Here is a 17,102-nt window from a genome sequence, read left to right on the forward strand (position 1 = left end):
GAGTATTAAGTTTTTGAAAGTTAGGGATGAGAATTGAGATTTTACAATACCTTGCGTGGGAATAAGTTTTTTGGCCTTTGTTTTATTTGATTAGATTACAAAAGCTACATGTTAAATATCACGTGACGTGTTAGGCCGTAGAATATTGTACGTGCCTCTTTTCTGATTCTTGTATTGTATTTATGTGACGGATTCTTATACATTTATTTGGAAGAGACAAGAATGTTATCACTAATGGAATATCTATTTACTGATGTCCACGTGCTTGGCCATATATCGAGGACCCATTACAGCGCGTGGAGACAAACACTTTCTTTTTTCCCTTTAACACGAAATTTGTTGAAATAGCGTATCCTCATTTTTTTTTAATTTAAAAATACCAAATTCTTATCCACGAAATATTTTTATTAACAAATTCCGTTGGCAGAATTGTTATTATACAGTATTTTTAAAAATTATTTTAACCCTATTTTTCATTAAAAAGCATTGTTTTATAATTTATTATATTAATTAAATAATTGATACATTATTACAAAGTTTAAGACAAAATGTATTATAATATTGTCATTATGTAATAAATTTTAAATTGCAACACGTTATACAAGATTAGATCCGTGGTCACAAATTTTTGGATAATGTGACAGTTATTCCCACACGTGTGTTATGAAAATTGGTTAAATTAATAAAATTTAAAAAAAGGATTGTTGATCGGTTCGATATGAATGGTACATATACGTTATTTATGTTTTATTAGACAAACGTATAAAATAACGTGCCATATTAAACAATTTAAATAGACGAATACCTTTTATTAAGAGTGAATGATTATTCTAACGGTTATTTGATTTGAATTTTATTTAAGGAGATACTATTTATATGACATTATTATCTTTTTAATGTGCTTCGTATGTTTTAAAATTGATTTTGTTGATATTACGATGACACTTGTTTCCGATGAAAAGAAGAGTTTTTTACGTCAAACTTATCGAAGTAAGAAGAGTTTGATCTTTCTTTATATACATTCAATTTTTAGGTGTTGTGGTTGCTTGATTGAGTAGAATCATGTTAAGAATGTGATTTGTCGATTAATGATACGTATATGTATTTCTTGAATGCTGTATAAATGAAGATATTATAATAATTATTATTGATACTCAAATTGATATTTTACGTAAATTTATTATTATATCATTATGGATAATTGTTCTGACCCAATAGAATTGAAACATTGGAAGGAATAAGTTGAGCAGAATTTGGGCCTTCACAGGCCTCAAAGAAACCAATTGGCCCATATTGCTTATGTTCACTCCAATGGAAAGCAAGCCCAATCAAAGTTTGGATATCATGATTTAACAAATCATCCTACATCCAACGAAATATGGGCTGCCACGTATTTACTCGATATACTTCCTCCTCAGCCTTAACCGTCACGTGTACAGTTGATATGAGTCTGTCGCAACTTCACGTACCCGCTCAAACTTGTAGAATCACGCCCATCGTGTTGGATCTGACGCAAGTCCCTCACGAGTAACGGTTGCTTTAGGCGCCATTTGCTCTTGCATGTCCTCTCCTCCTCTCTCCGAATCGCTTTTGAATTTATTTGTACTTTGAGTTAGCAGGGAAAGTAACATTAAAAACTCAGTCGGTCCACTTCTCGCTCTTTAAGGTACTCCACTCACCTATTCTTTTACTCTGTCTGCTTTTCTATCGAAACAAAGAGAGCCCTAGTTTTGCAATTTCGAAATGAAGATTTCATCAATTCATATCAGTCCAAACTTGAACTCTCATGCTCCGCCGCGTATTGCGAGAAATGCTTCGTCGTTTTCGCATAAGCAATCGCTTCTGATTTCCGCTAGGGCGTCTTTTGGATTACGGGGTCCCGCTGAGCGCTGTCCGTGTCGTTTCAAGTCTTCCAGTCGGATTCTGGTTACAGCGAGAGAGAAAGGAGAAAAAACTGATGAGCATCCTCGTATTGATGATTCTGCGGATGCTAAAGATGAAAGTGAGGTAATACTATTTTGGCTATCTCTCTTTTTTTCTGTTTCCTAATTGAAAATTTATTTGGTGAATTAGCTGTGTTGTTTTAGCATTTTCGAAATTGAAACTAAAATACTCCCTATATTCCGTCATATAGAAAAGTGTCAACGTTTTCAATAATTTCAAGGATGGTGTTTTCCTTTGTACTTAACAATAAAATAGAAATCGGGTGATGGGCTTAGTAAAAGACAATTGTCTGATTTAGAAACTGTTATATTTGAATATTCTCTTTCTACTAGATAGTCTACTTGATTCTCATGTCATTTTAATATATTACGTTTTCTTTTGATAGGTTGTACGCCTACCATTGAAACTGTCAGAGCGTGATTTTAATGGGACACCTTATGTTCCGGTCTATGTTATGTTACCGGTGAGTCAGTGTTTTTTCCTGCTTAAACTCTGTCACTGTGATTGTATTTCTGGGATTGTGTTGAGAGTTGCCTTTTGCTTGACTTTTTAGCTTTTCGCTAGACATGATATACCTTGTGGGGAATGACAGCCAGGCATGATTGATATATATGAAGTGCGAGCTGGTTGATACAGAAAGTCTGGTGGAAGAGTTACAGATCTTGAAATCTGTTCATGTTCATAGTGTTATAATTGATTGCTTGGGAACAATCACTCATAGTGATTGTATTGTATTTTTATATATTTGTGTGCAATGTTGGGATTGTGTTGAGAGCTTTCTTTTGCTTGACTTATTAGCTATTAGCTAGACATGACTTGCCTTGTGGGGAATGACAGCTGGGCGTGATTGATAGGAAGTGCGAGCTGGTTGATCCAGAAAGTCTGGTGGAACAATTGCGGATCTTGAAATCTGTTAATATTGATGGTGTTATGGTTGATTGCTGGTGGGGAATAGTCGAAGCACATACTCCTCAGGTATACAATTGGAGTGGATACAAGAGGTTTTTTCAGATTGTGCGTGAACTTGGGCTTAAACTACAGGTTCAGCGCTTCCCTTTCCAGTTACCTTTTGATTGTTGTTGATAAATACTTGAAATGCTTACTCACTGTTTTCTTTACACATTAGCCAACTGTTTTTTTTTTTTTTTAAATACATCAATGATGTAAAACTGATTGTGCATGTCATGAAGACTTGCCAATTATTCAGTTCTGTGGAACTAAGGAGTCAAATTCAGACTGTACTTGTTCTTCTCAGAGATATTAAATTTACATAATGGCATCAAAAAAATAAGCCTGTCAACAGGAATTTTCATTAGTACTTGTTGAATTAGGAATAAATATAAAAAAAATATAGCCCTGATAGAGTATTAATTTTGTTAATGCCTTAATTGGCATTGTAGACAACTATGTACTGTCAATTTCATGGCTTAGTTGAGTTACATGAGGAATGATTGTTGGCTAAATTTCCTTATAGATATGCGAATTTTAAACTTTTCTATTCAAGAGATAATTAAGTTTCTCAAGTTGAGTGGATTCATGGAATTTTATTTGTAATTAGAAATGTTCGTTACATGTTTGGGGGAACATTAATAAGCTAGATATCTACTTAAACTAAACATTGACAAGGAAATCAGTCAGTTTATTAACAAATTTTAACTTTTCTCAGGTTGTTATGTCATTTCATGAATGTGGAGGAAATATCGGTGATGATGTATATATTCCACTCCCGCAGTGGGTTATAGAAATTGGTCAAAGTAATCCTGACATATATTTCACAGATAGAGAAGGAAGACGCAATTTTGAATGCCTAACATGGGGAGTTGACAAAGAGCGGGTTTTCAGAGGTCGAACTGCTGTTGAGGTACTAAATAGGAGTAAGATATTTTGGCAATGTTGGATTCCTATGTTTGAATCATATTTGTTCAGGAACCTTATAAATGAATTTCATTGTTATTGTCATGTTGCATTTTTTGTTCTCAAGCAATATGCCACATATATGAAGTGTTCTCCTAGTGATGGTAGTGCCACCACCAGCTAAAACTGCTAAGATATTTTATTTGTCTCAAAGCATAAAATATTGCAAACCTATTGCTGCCTACCCTAAAACTATCATTCTTGTAAAATACTCTTATCTAGAAATAACTGTATTCAATAAAAGAAGTATATGTTTTTACTCTAAATGATCCCAATCTCTGACTGTAGTTTCAAAGTTTATGTTACATAGAGTTAAGCTTCAAATTTTTCTGAATATTATTATTTATCATCTTCCTGGTGACTACGCCATTGTTTAATGCATAATGAGATCTCTCATTCTAGTGATTTGTAACTTTTGTTTGGTAATATAGGTTTACTTTGATTACATGAGAAGCTTTCGGGTAGAATGTGATGAGTTCTTTAAGGATGGAATAATTTCTGAGATTGAAGTTGGACTAGGTCCATGTGGGGAGCTAAGGTATCCTTCTTATCCTGCAAAGCATGGCTGGAGATACCCTGGTATCGGTGAATTTCAGGTACAATTTTGAATAATTGGTTGTCAGAACCTTTTCCCTCACCTATAAGAGCCTATATGAGTATTATGGCCCGCTGATTCAATCTTCCAAAGTCATGATTGAATCCATATCTACTCATACTAGTATATGCCCTTCATATGTTCAATTCTTCAATACAGTGATACAAACTGTTTTAGTTCAGTGTTATGATAAGTACTTGATGAAGAGTCTGACCAAAGCAGCGGAAGCAAGGGGGCACTCATTTTGGGCTGTAGGTCCAAATAATGCAGGTTCTTACAATTCTACACCTCATGAGACTGGGTTCTTTCGAGATGGAGGTGACTATGATAGCTACTATGGTAGGTTCTTTCTCAATTGGTATTCTCAAGTTTTAGTCGATCATGGTGGCCGTGTACTTGCTCTAGCCAATTTAGCTTTTGAAGGAACTAACATTGCCGCCAAGGTGAATCACCTTCTTTGAGTGCTTTTTATTTTTTATATTAGAAGAGACAGTTTTATTTTGTCCAAAAAAACATAAATCTAATCATCTTTTCCACATCAAGTTTACTGTAAGATTTTTTTTTTCTCTGTTTTGATTGATGAACAGCTATCTGGGATTCATTGGTGGTACAAAACAGCTAGTCATGCTGCTGAATTGACCGCTGGCTTCTACAATCCATCAAATCGCGATGGCTATGCTCCAATTGCAGCAATGTTGAAGAAGCATGGTGTTGCACTAAACTTTACGTGCGTTGAATTGCGTACATTGGACCAGCATGAGGGCTTTCCAGAGGCGCTGGCAGACCCTGAAGGATTGGTTTGGCAGGTAAGAGCAGACATTTCTATTATGTGGGTTTTGTAACTGGGTATAGAAGTTTTCAGCCCTGTCAAGAAGAGCTCTACTTCAATGAAATGTAGATGCATCTTGTTAGTCAAATTTAGAGAAAATTTTAGTAGTTTGTGATCTACATCCACAAATTTTTTGGGTTGGGATCAGTCAAGACTCAAATAATGATTAATATTTATTAGAGTTTGATCAGTTTGGGGCTGGATTTCCTATTAGCCTGCGTGTAATTTGATATCTTGATTATTATTGCCAGGTGCTGAATGCTGCATGGGATGTTTCCATATTAGTTGCTAGTGAGAATGCTCTCCCTTGCTATGATAGAGAAGGCTATAACAAGATATTAGAAAATGCTAAGCCCCGAAATGATCCAGATGGGAGACATTTAGCTGCTTTTACCTACCTCAGGCTAAGCTCAGTTCTGATGGAGAGACACAACTTTTTAGAGTTTGAACGATTTGTCATGAGGATGCATGGTGAGTTGGCCCTCTCTTCTATTTTATTTAGTTCCATACTTCCATTTTGTTTGGACAAGTGTAAACTTCCTTGGTCCCACTTATGTTAAATTCTATAGTAACTGATGGACAGTAAAAGTTTATACACTGAAATGGTTAACATCATACATGTTATAATGGAACTTGCTTGCCCATCCATGAGACTTCCATGCTGTTGAATTATTTGCAGCCATGGGTGTTTTAATTGTTGAACTCAAGCCTAAAAGGTATGCTATCATCTATGCTTTGTGAGCTTAGTTTTTCCCACCTCCAATTGCAGGGGAATCGGTTTCTGATCTCCAAGTTTATCCAAATGAAAAGCATCCAAAAGTTCAGGAGATAGATGGCCAAGTTGCTGCAGAGTGATGGTCTTTGTTACACTGCTGAGCTTGAGAGTCAACTTCATGTTGCTGTATACAAGTAAAACTTCCAATCATTCACTATCTGGGTTTGTGTCCAGTTGCACAACATTAATGGCTCTTGTAAGTTCTATTTGAGTACACTTCATGGATAGTGGATCTGGAATGCATATATCATACAGATGATTGGCAGAGCAGAAGAAATGGGCTTATAAGTACAGTTTGAAAACATGAATCAACCTTACTAATGTCATGGCCCATTTATTTCTAATCTATGGGACTGTACAACATTGGACAGGAGAATCCTTAGAAATGTACAGTTGAAGAAGCAATGAATCTTCATGTTCTTCATCAGACATCAGGCTTTACAATTATGAAACCCAAAAACTGCTCCTTAGTTCATTTGAACCAAAGAAGGCTATTTACAATATCAACATTGTGAGTCTATCAGACTGGCCTCTTGAAAACCGTTTGCCCAGACTCAACAGCATCAAAGAGACGCCCTACAAATTTATCCCAACTTTCCTTCCTTTTCTTAGAGGACAAGAATGAAGTTTGCTCGCTTGATACGCCAGAAGCCTCCCCTTCATTGAAGGTTTCATACTGAGAAGGAGAATAAGCCACAGGGATATCCAAAGCAACAGCTCTTTGAAGAGCTGCCTTGTATTCCACACTGTGTTCTCCAGCAAGGGACTCCTGCTGTTCCATCCTGTGGTATAGCCAGCCAGGAGCATATAGTCCCCCTGGATCTTCAAGCATCTTCTCCTCTGGAGTGCACGTATGCTTCAGACACATTATACAGAGTTAGCAAGGCAAACTGCACAAAATGAAGGAAATAGGGCTGAATTAGTAGCTTACAGGGACAGTAAAGGTGTCTGGATCGAAGAAACTATTGTTGCACAACATTTCCAAAATGACCTTAGCCTTCGGCCTTTGGCCACTATAGAGTGATTTGTAAAATCTTTCAGAGCAGTAATCGTTCGAGATAAGAAATCATCCTGATTCATAACAATAATTTGTATCAGAACATAAGCCGTGGTGGACATCATATAGCCAGGAGAACACAAGCCTACCTCACAGCAGGAGCAATAGCAAAGCATCTGTCCTCTTCCTCTCAATGTTCCCCAACTTGTCTAAGTTTTGAACTGCAACCAAAACCAACAATGCCGCCACTCCCGCACCCAGAGAATGTCTGGTAAATGTCAATATAATCTGGATTCTTCTCAGGCAAATCCCTCAATACCTCACATTCTACATCCAATAGCCACGGGCAGCCAAAATTGTATCTGTATGCTCATGATCAAGGTAAATCATATACGGAGGCACACAGCATTGTGTTTCTTCATAGTCTTTCCGCAGGACAAGCCAATCAGGTTGGAACTGGCATGAATTCTTCTACATCAGGTAGGCCCCATTTTAACTTTCTAGGCCTGCAGAGTAGAGGCATTTCTTCCAAGCCCATCGTTCACAAGCAAGACGGTATGAATGGGAATGCCACAGACGATTGACATAGATGCCTACGGATTAAGTAAAATGGCCTAATGTAACAATGAGAGAAGAATTATCCAATATAATTTGCAGGTTGGGTAAAAGTTCAACTGAGTATAAACTAAATGTTCAGATGGACGAACAGAGCTGATATTAGAAAAAACAAAGAAGAAAAGAGAAAAGGAGATTTTGACGGCTATATACAATGATCAAGTTAAAGAAACTGAATAGTTTGTAAAGACTCAGTTAATTCTTAGCACAGGTAAGAAAAAGTCACAACCCATTAGGTGCACACGTTTTTTAGTATAAAAATAGGTATATATTTTATGTATTATTATGTGATTTGATACTATTTTATTATTAATTTAAAATTATCAAATTATATAATGATATATAGTAAATATATTTATTTATATATTTAAAATAAAAATATTTACTTATAGTTAGAAAAGGGCAATTGCACAAGCAATGCCATGGGTGTACGATAATTCTTAATAAACTGATGGTGATCTATTCAGGCCAACATGGTGGGCTGGGTCGATGCCAACGCTTTTGGACTTGAAGCCCAAATGGTAATGTAGGTATAGGACGGAATCAGGATCCAGGCCCATTTATAAGGGTATTAATGTCATTTCATATCTCCACACTACTCGAATTTTTAACGCGTGCATATCTTCCTGAACTAAAAACCCTAGCTTCATTTGTAGGCGGCTTCAGTGGAAGGTAAGACAATCCTCTCAGGGGTTCAGACCTAGCTACTGAGTTTTTCATCTTTAAATTTGAGTGACTAAAATTTTCTTTCTTTATCTTGCAGTTAGATCTTCCCGCTAAATCGTAATTGGAGCTGTTTGGTCGGTGAGAAAATGCGCTGTTACCGCTTCATTTACTTTGAAGTTCTCTCTCATTTTTTCAACCTAGTTATAAGTTCTTATAGACGCAAAAAATGTCTGTGAAATGTTGAAGTGACTTTTATATCTTATTAGGTTATTTGATAATGTAAGCTTTAGCAAGTCTTTTGTAGTTGCGTATGGTATATTTCCTTTATTCTTAGTAAATGTTATATTTTCTTTGTTTCTCTTTCTTAGTTAGTGACAAAGCAAAGTAGGGAAAAATGAATTTAGTTTTAAACCTTTTTATTCGCATTTAAGTACTTTCGACCCTCTTGTTCACTTATTAGGTAAGAAAATATTTTGGGCTCTTATGTTGTAGTTGATACCTGTCCACCGTTTTGACATTATTGCATATCGTTATGTTTTCAATTAAAGGAAGTCTCTTCTTTTGGGCGTTTAGTGATTCCAAACTGTCACTGTTGGATATTTTGGGCTCCTAATAATGGTCTTACAATCTAGGCAATCAGCTTTTGATACTATGTCAATCAATATGAAAAAGAAGAAAGATTAGGATTTGTTGTTTTGATTTTGTAAGTGTAAATCATATGTTGAGTTTAATGTGTTTAGTTGGATTGATGCACATAGTACTATGGTGAGATCAGTTATATGTCTATCTTTATTTTTGCTATGTTCATGTTGTGCATTGCGAATAAACTACTTAGCATCAGTTAAAAATATGGTAGAATCTAGATTCACCATGATGCAACTCACTTAATGGATCACATGTGTGTGGGATACTTTTTATTTCTTTTCTTATTAAATAAATAGAGTTTATTTATTAAAGAATGGGTTTTATTGGTATAACTTATTTCATAATGTTCTGAAGGCCTATTATGACCATTTGAAGGTCACCTTTGTGGATCTTATTTAGCTTGAGATGTAACTTTTAACATAATAGTTTCTATTGGGCAAATGCATTTTTCCCTGATATATGGCATTGGTATTGTTGCTTCCAGGCAATGGCTCCAAAGCAGCCAAATACTGGTCTTTTTGTTGGTCTAAATAGAGGACATGTTGTAACCAAGAAGGAGTTGGTTCCTCGCCCATCTGACAGAAAGGGGGTAAGTTTCTTACAATGGTAATTTTTTTTTTAGCTCAAACTATCATGTTGCATGATTGGCGGGCACTGTTTTAGCTTTAGTTTGTTGTCATGTATACAAGATGTTCTCCACATACATTGGGTTTTCATCATATGTTTTTCTGATTAAAAAAGGTAGATTTTCTTTGAATTACTCTTATCTTTATGGTACTTGTTATTGATGTATACTAGATTTTTCTTATATTTCATCCAGAAAACTAGTAAGAGAGTCCATTTTGTGAGGAATGTCATAAGGGAGGTTGCTGGCTTTGCTCCTTATGAGAAGAGGATTACTGAACTTTTAAAAGTTGGGAAGGATAAGCGTGCTTTGAAAGTGGCAAAGAGAAAGTTGGGGACCCATAAGAGAGCCAAGAAGAAGCGTGAGGAGATGTCCAATGTTTTGCGCAAGATGAGGTAGCTGACTGCTGATATTCTTTTCGGGTGTTGGTTTTTTTTTTTTTTTTGGTATGTGTGGTTGAGCTAATTTAAAATTGTGTTTGGCCTGGACTTTTCAGATCAGCTGGAGGTGGAGAGAAAAAGAAGTGAATTCTGCCTAGATTTCTCCCAGCATTATGATTAGCCTGTGCACTTTCTATTTTGGAAGTTGAAATTTTGTTCAGTTTTTGACTGTATTTAACGGAAGATTTCAGCCATTGAAAATTTTCAATTCTACTTGTGTCATTAAAGTTAGTATTTTGGAAATTTTACTCTCTTTTAAAGTTGAGTAAAGAATTCTGCCTCGTCTTTAATTCCTATTTGAAGTTAACTGGATTTCGACTTTCCGGATTAAAAACCATATATGTGTGTGCTTATTTGTGAGTTGTTGATCCGCCATAAATTATTATATCGTCTGGGTGTGGTTGGTTAGTAAAGAGTTGAGAGAGCTACAATTAACAAAAAAATATATACATTCAACAAGTGACTCCTCCTGTATGGCGATGATTTCTGTTTTATTTTTCCAATAGAAACAGCTTGTCAAGTAATTCAATACCTGATATCCCTCTGGCATCTGATTTGTATGAAGTTAAATTCAAACATGAATGAAATGAGTTAAATTTAAGCCAAACATTTTTATAAATGAATTGAATTGGATCTAAAGTTTTACAGTTAATTTCCAATTGGGTGTTGTTAGATTGAAACAATAACAATCTCAAAGTCGTCAACATTTTTTGACAGTAACTAGTTCATTAAAATCATGTGTTGTAAATCCAGAGAGATTGGTTTAAGTGATGAAAGGTAATATCATTAACAAATATTCGAAGGCTTAAATGATATAAAGTTAATGATCATTTATAAACGCGTGGGTTCGGATAATATTAACGTGGTGGATGCGGACCCTAAGGCTTATCGCGAGTCGCGAATAAAAAAAAAAAAAAAAGAAATCACGTGCTGTATATGTAGTGATTAAAACATTAATTTAATGCGAAAAATTAAACTTATTTTCTATTTTATGGAAGGATTTATGAATTGTCATATCGGCCATCTCTTGCTTAATGAAGTGGACCCATCTCGTATCAACCAGCATACGTCAAGTCAACTAGATTTGACGGCCGAGAGTTCGAACCAAAAAAAAAAAACAACGGCGCTTCTTTTTATTTTTGGTTCACAACAGCGCTTCTTTAATTGAACTGAAGCATGAATAATTGTTTTCATAAACAAACAAAGACAGAGCAGAAGAAAAACTGAACCTGTAATTGAATATCAGCTATTCGCCCGCTTGCAAATCACGCCTGATGAACACCGAAGAAGGTGATTTATGATTAAACTTACTTTATTAATTCTTTGGTTTTAGTATCTTTGAAAACAAAGCACAGAAATCAAACACAGATTTGGAATATGAGTTCATCATCATTTGTGATTTTCTCTTACGGCTTCTCGGGAACTATTAATTGGATATGCAATTGAGTTTTTATATTTGTGATTTTGGTCAAGTTCTCCTTACCAACATTTCTAATTGGTTGTTTGTGTACTTCTTTTGTTTGGCTTTTCAGTCATCGAGTTCTTGGGATGTGTTCCTTTGTTGCAAAGGCTACCCAGTTCTTCTCTCAAGAAAATCGCTGAAGTTGTCCTTGTTGAACGCTACGGTTGATTTTTCGTTGGAGATTATTTGTTTAAGTTATATGTTAATTTTATTCAATGAAACCAGTCTCTTTTTACTTGTATTCTTAAGTTTATCACCCACAAACCTTTGTAAACTACAAGTTTCTGATTTGCATTTTTAATTATCAAATTTGATTCCGTACAAGGCAAATTGCTATTAGTTTATTTATTTTCATTTTTTTAATTTTCTGTTTGAATGTGATTGAATATGTTTCTTTACAGAGGAAGGAGAGCATATTATCCGCGATGGGGAAATTGGGAAGGGAATTTATTTCATATGGGAAGGAGAGGTTAGCTTGCTTTGTAAAAATGTAGCGTCTGTTTTTTATGTAACATGTAAAAGTCATTTGGCCAAAGTTCAATTTTGTTTTTCACAGGTTGAAGTAAATGGGTCAGTTCATGCTGAGGAAGAAGATCGGCCTGAGTTTCAGTTGAAACGATACGATTACTTTGGTCATGGTAAGATTGATCTTCTCTGTTTTGATTGTAGGCTGTTTTGCTTTTTCCTATTACTCCTATACAGTTCTTTCTTGTTTGCAATCTATTGTGAGAATGGAGTTATGAGCATCAATAAATGGGATGCTTTAGTTGTTGTCAAACACATTCTGGCCGTTGCAGTCAGAGGAATTTTTTTTTCTTAATTACTATTGTACAATTCTTTTATGTTTTCCACAATAAGATGTAAAAATGGAGGGCTTATCACTCATTACTTGTAGGGGATTTGATATTTTTACTGTGACATGGCTATCAGTAAGTTAGCTGGTTGACATTTTATATTATGAATAATTGGTTGTGCATTCTAGGGTTTTCTATGAAACCCGTGAGTTTTTACTTCATCTAATCGTGACGTTGATTAATAGGTATATCCATATTTTCCTTCTGGTATTATTTTCATTTGAATATGTGCTAGGACATGTTTGCATGACTAGAGTTAGATTGTAAGTCCACAAGTATATGACAATATTAGCCAAAGATCGTGATGAAGATATTGTGTTTGGAAGAATAATCAGAAATTCCTCTGCAGGTGTATCCACATTATTTCAGCAGGGAGATGTAATTGCTTTGACTAAGGTAGCTACCCTTTTTTATTTTTAATTTGCGTGATTTTTTATAATTAAATCATGCTTATTGCTCCAACTTATGATAATGATTTCAAAATGGGCCTCTTGTTGTGATGTCTTTCTTAACAGCTGACCTGCTTAGTGCTGCCTCATGAACATTGCAATTTACTTGAAACACACTCTATCTGGAGTGCAAAAAAGACAGATGATACATGCTCACTTGTGGAGAAAATATTGCACTTGGATCCAATAGAAGTATGTTTCTTCTCTTCAGTTTGAATTAACAATCCTCTAAGCTTGATGCTTATGCTTGTGCCAGTGATTTTTTTTGTATAAGTTGTTTCTTTGATGATTTTCTAAGGTTGATATATTCCAAGGGATTACTTTGCCAGATGCTCCAAAATTTGGGAAGGTTTTTGGAGGACAGTTTATTGGACAGGCAAGACAAGCTTCTATCAGTCTCCTATGTGTGCATGTGCCGCCTTCTCTTTTGTGTGATTGAAATGCTAAGAAGCAAACTTCTTCCAATGCTTGTAGGCTATTCCAAATTTGTTTTAAGAATCTGAAAATCGTGGTTACCATGTTGGAATGATCCACAGAGTTAGTAGTGACTATAAGATGACTTTTGTGGATTTAGTAAAAATGATTCTCTCTTGGAGTTTCTAAAAATCAGAACACTACCTTCATGGGAAAGAAAGTCCAAATTTTGAGAGGTGTGCCTGATTTTTAAATAGTGGAATTGTTGTTTCTCCACAGAATCTAAGTGTATTCATGACAGGTCAACAGTGTGGTTAATACTGCTAATTGAATCACATAAAGAATATATTCTTGTAATCGGTTATCTTATTATTTTGAATATTAATCAGCTTTCTTAAACTATGTGATGAGACATGCAGGCACTGGCTGCAGCGTCAAAAACTGTTGATTGTCTTAAACTTGTCCATAGTGTTCATTGCTATTTTCTTCTAGTTGGGGATTCTGACAGTAAGTACACATCTGTGAGCTTCAGGATCTTAACAGAAGCCTCTAATAGATTGATGGAGTGACATTTAAAAGTGAGAAATTTATTTGTTGTGTCAATGGATATATACTTTTGCAGTGCCGATTATATACCGAGTTCACCGTGTAAGAGATGGCAACAGCTTTGCGACCAGAAGAGTAGATGCAATACAAAAAGGAAATATTGTATTCACATTGCTTGCTTCTTTTCAAGTTAGTTACACCTCTTAATTTCTATATTGCAGATATTCTGTATCTTTTTTTTTATAGCTATATTCTTTATCTTTAGCGGGTTCAGTGTATTGCTGATCTTGATTGTTTGTGAGGGGCCAGAATATTTCATTTTTAATTTTTACTAGTGAGGAATCAACATTATAATATCTTAATAATTTAAACTATTTGGCTTTATTGGCATTATTGTGAAAAGCCAAGGTCAACTTTAAATGCTGATTGATTTGAAATGACAATTTTATTGAAGCTTTAGTGTCTTGATTTCATTACCATAGTTATCTGCTAGTTAACATGCACAGAAGCATGGATTTAGGGATCTTCTGGTTAAGGTGAACTAGATTTATGAGGTTATATTGCTTGGAAGTTTGGATATATCTCTCATTTTTGGACTTAAATTGCTGAAGACATAACTCTCAAGCTTTATTTGCTCTAATTCTTGCGTTACTTTCCATAAAACATATAACCTACTCTTTCATTGGTAGGGTCATAGTGGTTTGAATCAATTAAGTTACCAATACCATTTGGTGTCCACTGCCGACTGTAGTTTATCCATGCTAAACTCTGGCTGATTTGATATCTGCTTAAGGCTAACCTCTGTGCGCATAAAATAATATACTCAAGTTTTACCATTGGAAAGATTGGTTGAGAGTTGAGATTATCATATAGCGTGTGACATGGGTTTAATTTTACAGAAAGAAGTAAAGGGGTTTGAACACCAGAAAACTACCATGCCATCGGTGACACCTCCGGAAAAGGTAATATGTGCCTAAATTAACATGTCTCAGTTATTGCTAGTAAGCAGTATTGAGCTCTAGTGTTTTGCAGCTTCTGTCATTGGAAGAGATACGTGAGAGACGCAAAATTTATCCTCGCCTTCCTAGGTTTGATTTCAATTACTTTTATCATAATTTTCTGCTCTAAACACACATACCCATGCCCTTAAGGCCTCATACCCCCACAACCCAACACCACACATACCCACTTTCATGTGCATAGGCACACCAAGACATGCATAAGTTTCTTTTACTTTCCTCTTAGTAAAAACATGGTTTTTTTAGAAAATAGTTGAATAACCTTTTTGTCACAGTGGTGTTGTAGAATAATTTGCTTCAAGGAAGGGAACATAAAGGATTGTCTTATATTATGATGTTTTACGTTTTAAATCAAATAGGCATGTGGCCCATATCTGTGGACATGCCTTATCCTATCATTCTGTGTCAAGATTTATCTCAAATTGCATTTTATTTGTTCAATGATTGTTTCAGGAGCTACCGAAACAAGGTTGCCACAGCAGAATTTGTCCCTTGGCCTATAGAATTGAGGTTTTGTGATCCCAACAATAACACTAATGAGACTAAAACTCCACCAAGGTTTGACTGCTTTGCTTTGCTCTGTTTTATAAGTGTATCTTTTTAGAGTCTTGAGTTATATATCACTTTTTGTCGTTTGTTACGCTTTTACATTCCTATCTTCTTTAAATATGTGATCAAATTGTATTACAGTTTGAAGTATTGGTTCAGAGCAAGAGGAGAACTTTCAGATGACCAGGCTTTGCATAGGTAAGATTCTCCTTTAGATGCTGACAAGTTTCCAATTTTCATTTCACTTTGCCCTTAGACTTATGAACAGCCTGAGAATTTAGCAAAACATAGACAAGAAGGCTTGTATTATTCTTCCACTTAGATTTTGAGGTGGATTTTTGTTGTTGCAATCCTTTTTTGCATTTATCAGTATAGTTTTAACTAAATCTGTCCCTGTGTAGGCTGGTGGGTGTGGTCTAAGCAGGTTTCATTGCAAAATTCCAAATGTGTAAAAACAATTCGGATTGGAATTGTCTAGTATGGTCCTGATGATGCTCTGCAAAGGTCAATATTTCCCATCTTGTAATTTAGTTATATGTTTGTTTTGCAGATGTGTAGTGGCATATACTTCAGATCTAATATTCAGTACAGTTAGTCTGAACCCTCACCGTAAAAAGGGTTTCAAATCAGCTTCCCTCAGTCTGGACCACTCGTAAGTACAGCTTCAGCGAACCTATAATCGATTTTTAGGCTAAGGAATTTTCCTATTAAACTGAAAATGAAAATATTAAATGATAAATAAAAAACTAAGGGCTGCATAGACTTAAACTTAAGTGGAAGACTGACTTCCTCGGGGCTGAGTTGTAACAGTTGCCTATCAGAAATCTTAGTCATTGAGTTTTTATAGTTAAAAAACAACATACAGTCACTTAGAGGTAAATTTTCTGTACCCAGACTACATATATATATTTATCTTTCTGAAATTATGCCTCTGTCCCAGGATGTGGTTTCACCGGTCATTTCGAGCTGATGACTGGTTGTTGTTTGTTGTAAGTCACATATGATGATTATTTTTGTGTTTGCCTTTTTTCTTCACTCTTCTTAAATACATTGGTTAACACATTTTTAATGTTGCAGATCGTAAGCCCTATTGCTTACAATGGACGTGGGTTTGCTACAGGAGATATTTTCAACAGAAGGGGAGAGGTATTGCAAATGTTATTAATCTGAAACTTTCCCAGCTTGATGCTGTTTCATAAAACTTAATTATGCATTCTTTGTTGGACAGCTTGTTGTAACAGTAACTCAAGAGGCTGTACTCAGGACCCTTAAAACCCAGAATTCAGCAACTGTATCAAAGTTATGAACACAATACAATACATATGTTGAAATAAGCCGAGCCGTTTTGTTATTTATCAGGATCCAGATCTCATTTATACAAGCTGTTCATGTCTTGTAATAGATTTTGGATTTTAGGACTGCGGTGTCGATTGTAGATTTCCGTCAGTTGGTTTAGGTTGTTATAATTTTATAAATGCTATTCACGTAGTGGAAATTTCAAATGTTCAATTTTGGCCATTGCTATTATTTACTATTGTCTGGGAAATATAATTTTTAGGTCAGCTGAGAATGTTGCAAATGTTGCCTAGTTGACTGCAGATCTAAGCTAGCCTATGAACACAAATTTGTTGAGTCTGATTGTATTAACAGCCCGTTTTGTCCGATTGTGTTAACATCACGGGCTTGCTTTGAAGGAGCTTCTCAAATCAATTTTTTAATTTAATTTATCACTAAAATAATATTATTATAATATTTATTAATTAA

At 35.2% G+C, this 17,102-nt stretch overlaps 3 protein-coding genes and 1 pseudogene across 9 annotated transcripts; 3 read left to right on the top strand and 1 right to left on the bottom strand.

The window, feature by feature from the left end:
* The first annotated feature begins 1,446 nt into the window (after positions 1-1,446).
* On the top strand, positions 1,447-6,316 carry LOC123216629 (beta-amylase 2, chloroplastic). Of its 2 annotated transcripts, XM_044637110.1 has the most exons (10): positions 1,448-1,666; positions 1,770-2,007; positions 2,330-2,407; positions 2,799-2,985; positions 3,611-3,805; positions 4,290-4,454; positions 4,636-4,896; positions 5,041-5,259; positions 5,534-5,753; positions 6,052-6,316. In XM_044637110.1, the coding sequence occupies exons 3-10, from the start codon at positions 2,370-2,372 to the stop codon at positions 6,135-6,137; spliced, it is 1,371 nt and encodes a 456-aa protein (XP_044493045.1). In that variant the 5' UTR covers positions 1,448-1,666; positions 1,770-2,007; positions 2,330-2,369; the 3' UTR covers positions 6,138-6,316. The 2 variants fall into 2 exon arrangements, with proteins under 2 accessions (XP_044493044.1, XP_044493045.1); XM_044637109.1 differs by having other exon boundaries at positions 1,447-2,007; positions 2,782-2,985.
* A 261-nt stretch (positions 6,317-6,577) lies between these two features.
* LOC123216435 lies at positions 6,578-7,641 on the bottom strand (annotated as a pseudogene).
* A 590-nt stretch (positions 7,642-8,231) lies between these two features.
* On the top strand, positions 8,232-10,382 carry LOC123216630 (60S ribosomal protein L36-2-like). Of its 3 annotated transcripts, none has more exons than XM_044637113.1 (5): positions 8,232-8,341; positions 8,433-8,473; positions 9,465-9,569; positions 9,801-10,000; positions 10,102-10,382. In XM_044637113.1, exons 3-5 carry the CDS (start codon positions 9,468-9,470, stop codon positions 10,130-10,132), a joined length of 333 nt encoding a protein of 110 aa, XP_044493048.1. In that variant the 5' UTR covers positions 8,232-8,341; positions 8,433-8,473; positions 9,465-9,467; the 3' UTR covers positions 10,133-10,382. The 3 variants fall into 3 exon arrangements, with proteins under 3 accessions (XP_044493048.1, XP_044493049.1, XP_044493047.1); XM_044637114.1 differs by having other exon boundaries at positions 8,240-8,341; positions 8,433-8,469; XM_044637112.1 differs by lacking the exon at positions 8,232-8,341 and having other exon boundaries at positions 8,467-8,511.
* A 764-nt stretch (positions 10,383-11,146) lies between these two features.
* On the top strand, positions 11,147-16,847 carry LOC123217570 (acyl-CoA thioesterase 2-like). 4 transcript variants are annotated; one of them, XM_044638659.1, is made up of 17 exons: positions 11,152-11,335; positions 11,578-11,670; positions 11,909-11,976; positions 12,064-12,145; positions 12,711-12,757; positions 12,877-13,002; positions 13,109-13,186; positions 13,644-13,731; positions 13,847-13,959; positions 14,670-14,732; positions 14,803-14,858; positions 15,243-15,347; positions 15,480-15,536; positions 15,889-15,990; positions 16,279-16,327; positions 16,416-16,484; positions 16,567-16,847. In XM_044638659.1, exons 1-17 carry the CDS (start codon positions 11,320-11,322, stop codon positions 16,642-16,644), a joined length of 1,290 nt encoding a protein of 429 aa, XP_044494594.1. In that variant the 5' UTR covers positions 11,152-11,319; the 3' UTR covers positions 16,645-16,847. The 4 variants fall into 4 exon arrangements, 3 of the variants coding, with proteins under 3 accessions (XP_044494596.1, XP_044494595.1, XP_044494594.1); XR_006502498.1 differs by lacking the exon at positions 16,279-16,327 and having other exon boundaries at positions 11,148-11,335; positions 16,567-16,647; XM_044638660.1 differs by lacking the exon at positions 13,109-13,186 and having other exon boundaries at positions 11,151-11,335.
* The last annotated feature ends 255 nt before the right edge of the window (positions 16,848-17,102 follow it).

The sequence above is a fragment of the Mangifera indica genome, chromosome 5 (genome assembly GCF_011075055.1).
Source record: "Mangifera indica cultivar Alphonso chromosome 5, CATAS_Mindica_2.1, whole genome shotgun sequence".
NCBI lineage: Eukaryota > Viridiplantae > Streptophyta > Magnoliopsida > Sapindales > Anacardiaceae > Mangifera > Mangifera indica.

Excerpts from the sequence above, each read along its gene's own strand:
- LOC123217570 (XM_044638659.1), top strand. Across the intron at positions 14,733-14,802 it reads CGGTGACACCTCCGGAAAAG|CTTCTGTCATTGGAAGAGAT; the intron begins GTAATATGTGCC and ends AGTGTTTTGCAG. Across the intron at positions 15,991-16,278 it reads TCCCTCAGTCTGGACCACTC|GATGTGGTTTCACCGGTCAT; the intron begins GTAAGTACAGCT and ends CCTCTGTCCCAG.
- LOC123216630 (XM_044637112.1), top strand. The coding sequence starts at position 8,482 with ATGCGCTGTTACCGCTTCATTTACTTTGAA. Across the intron at positions 8,512-9,464 it reads ACCGCTTCATTTACTTTGAA|GCAATGGCTCCAAAGCAGCC; the intron begins GTTCTCTCTCAT and ends TGTTGCTTCCAG. Across the intron at positions 10,001-10,101 it reads AATGTTTTGCGCAAGATGAG|ATCAGCTGGAGGTGGAGAGA; the intron begins GTAGCTGACTGC and ends TGGACTTTTCAG.
- LOC123216629 (XM_044637109.1), top strand. The coding sequence starts at position 1,744 with ATGAAGATTTCATCAATTCATATCAGTCCAAACTTGAACTCTCATGCT. Across the intron at positions 2,986-3,610 it reads AACTTGGGCTTAAACTACAG|GTTGTTATGTCATTTCATGA; the intron begins GTTCAGCGCTTC and ends AACTTTTCTCAG. Across the intron at positions 4,897-5,040 it reads GAACTAACATTGCCGCCAAG|CTATCTGGGATTCATTGGTG; the intron begins GTGAATCACCTT and ends ATTGATGAACAG.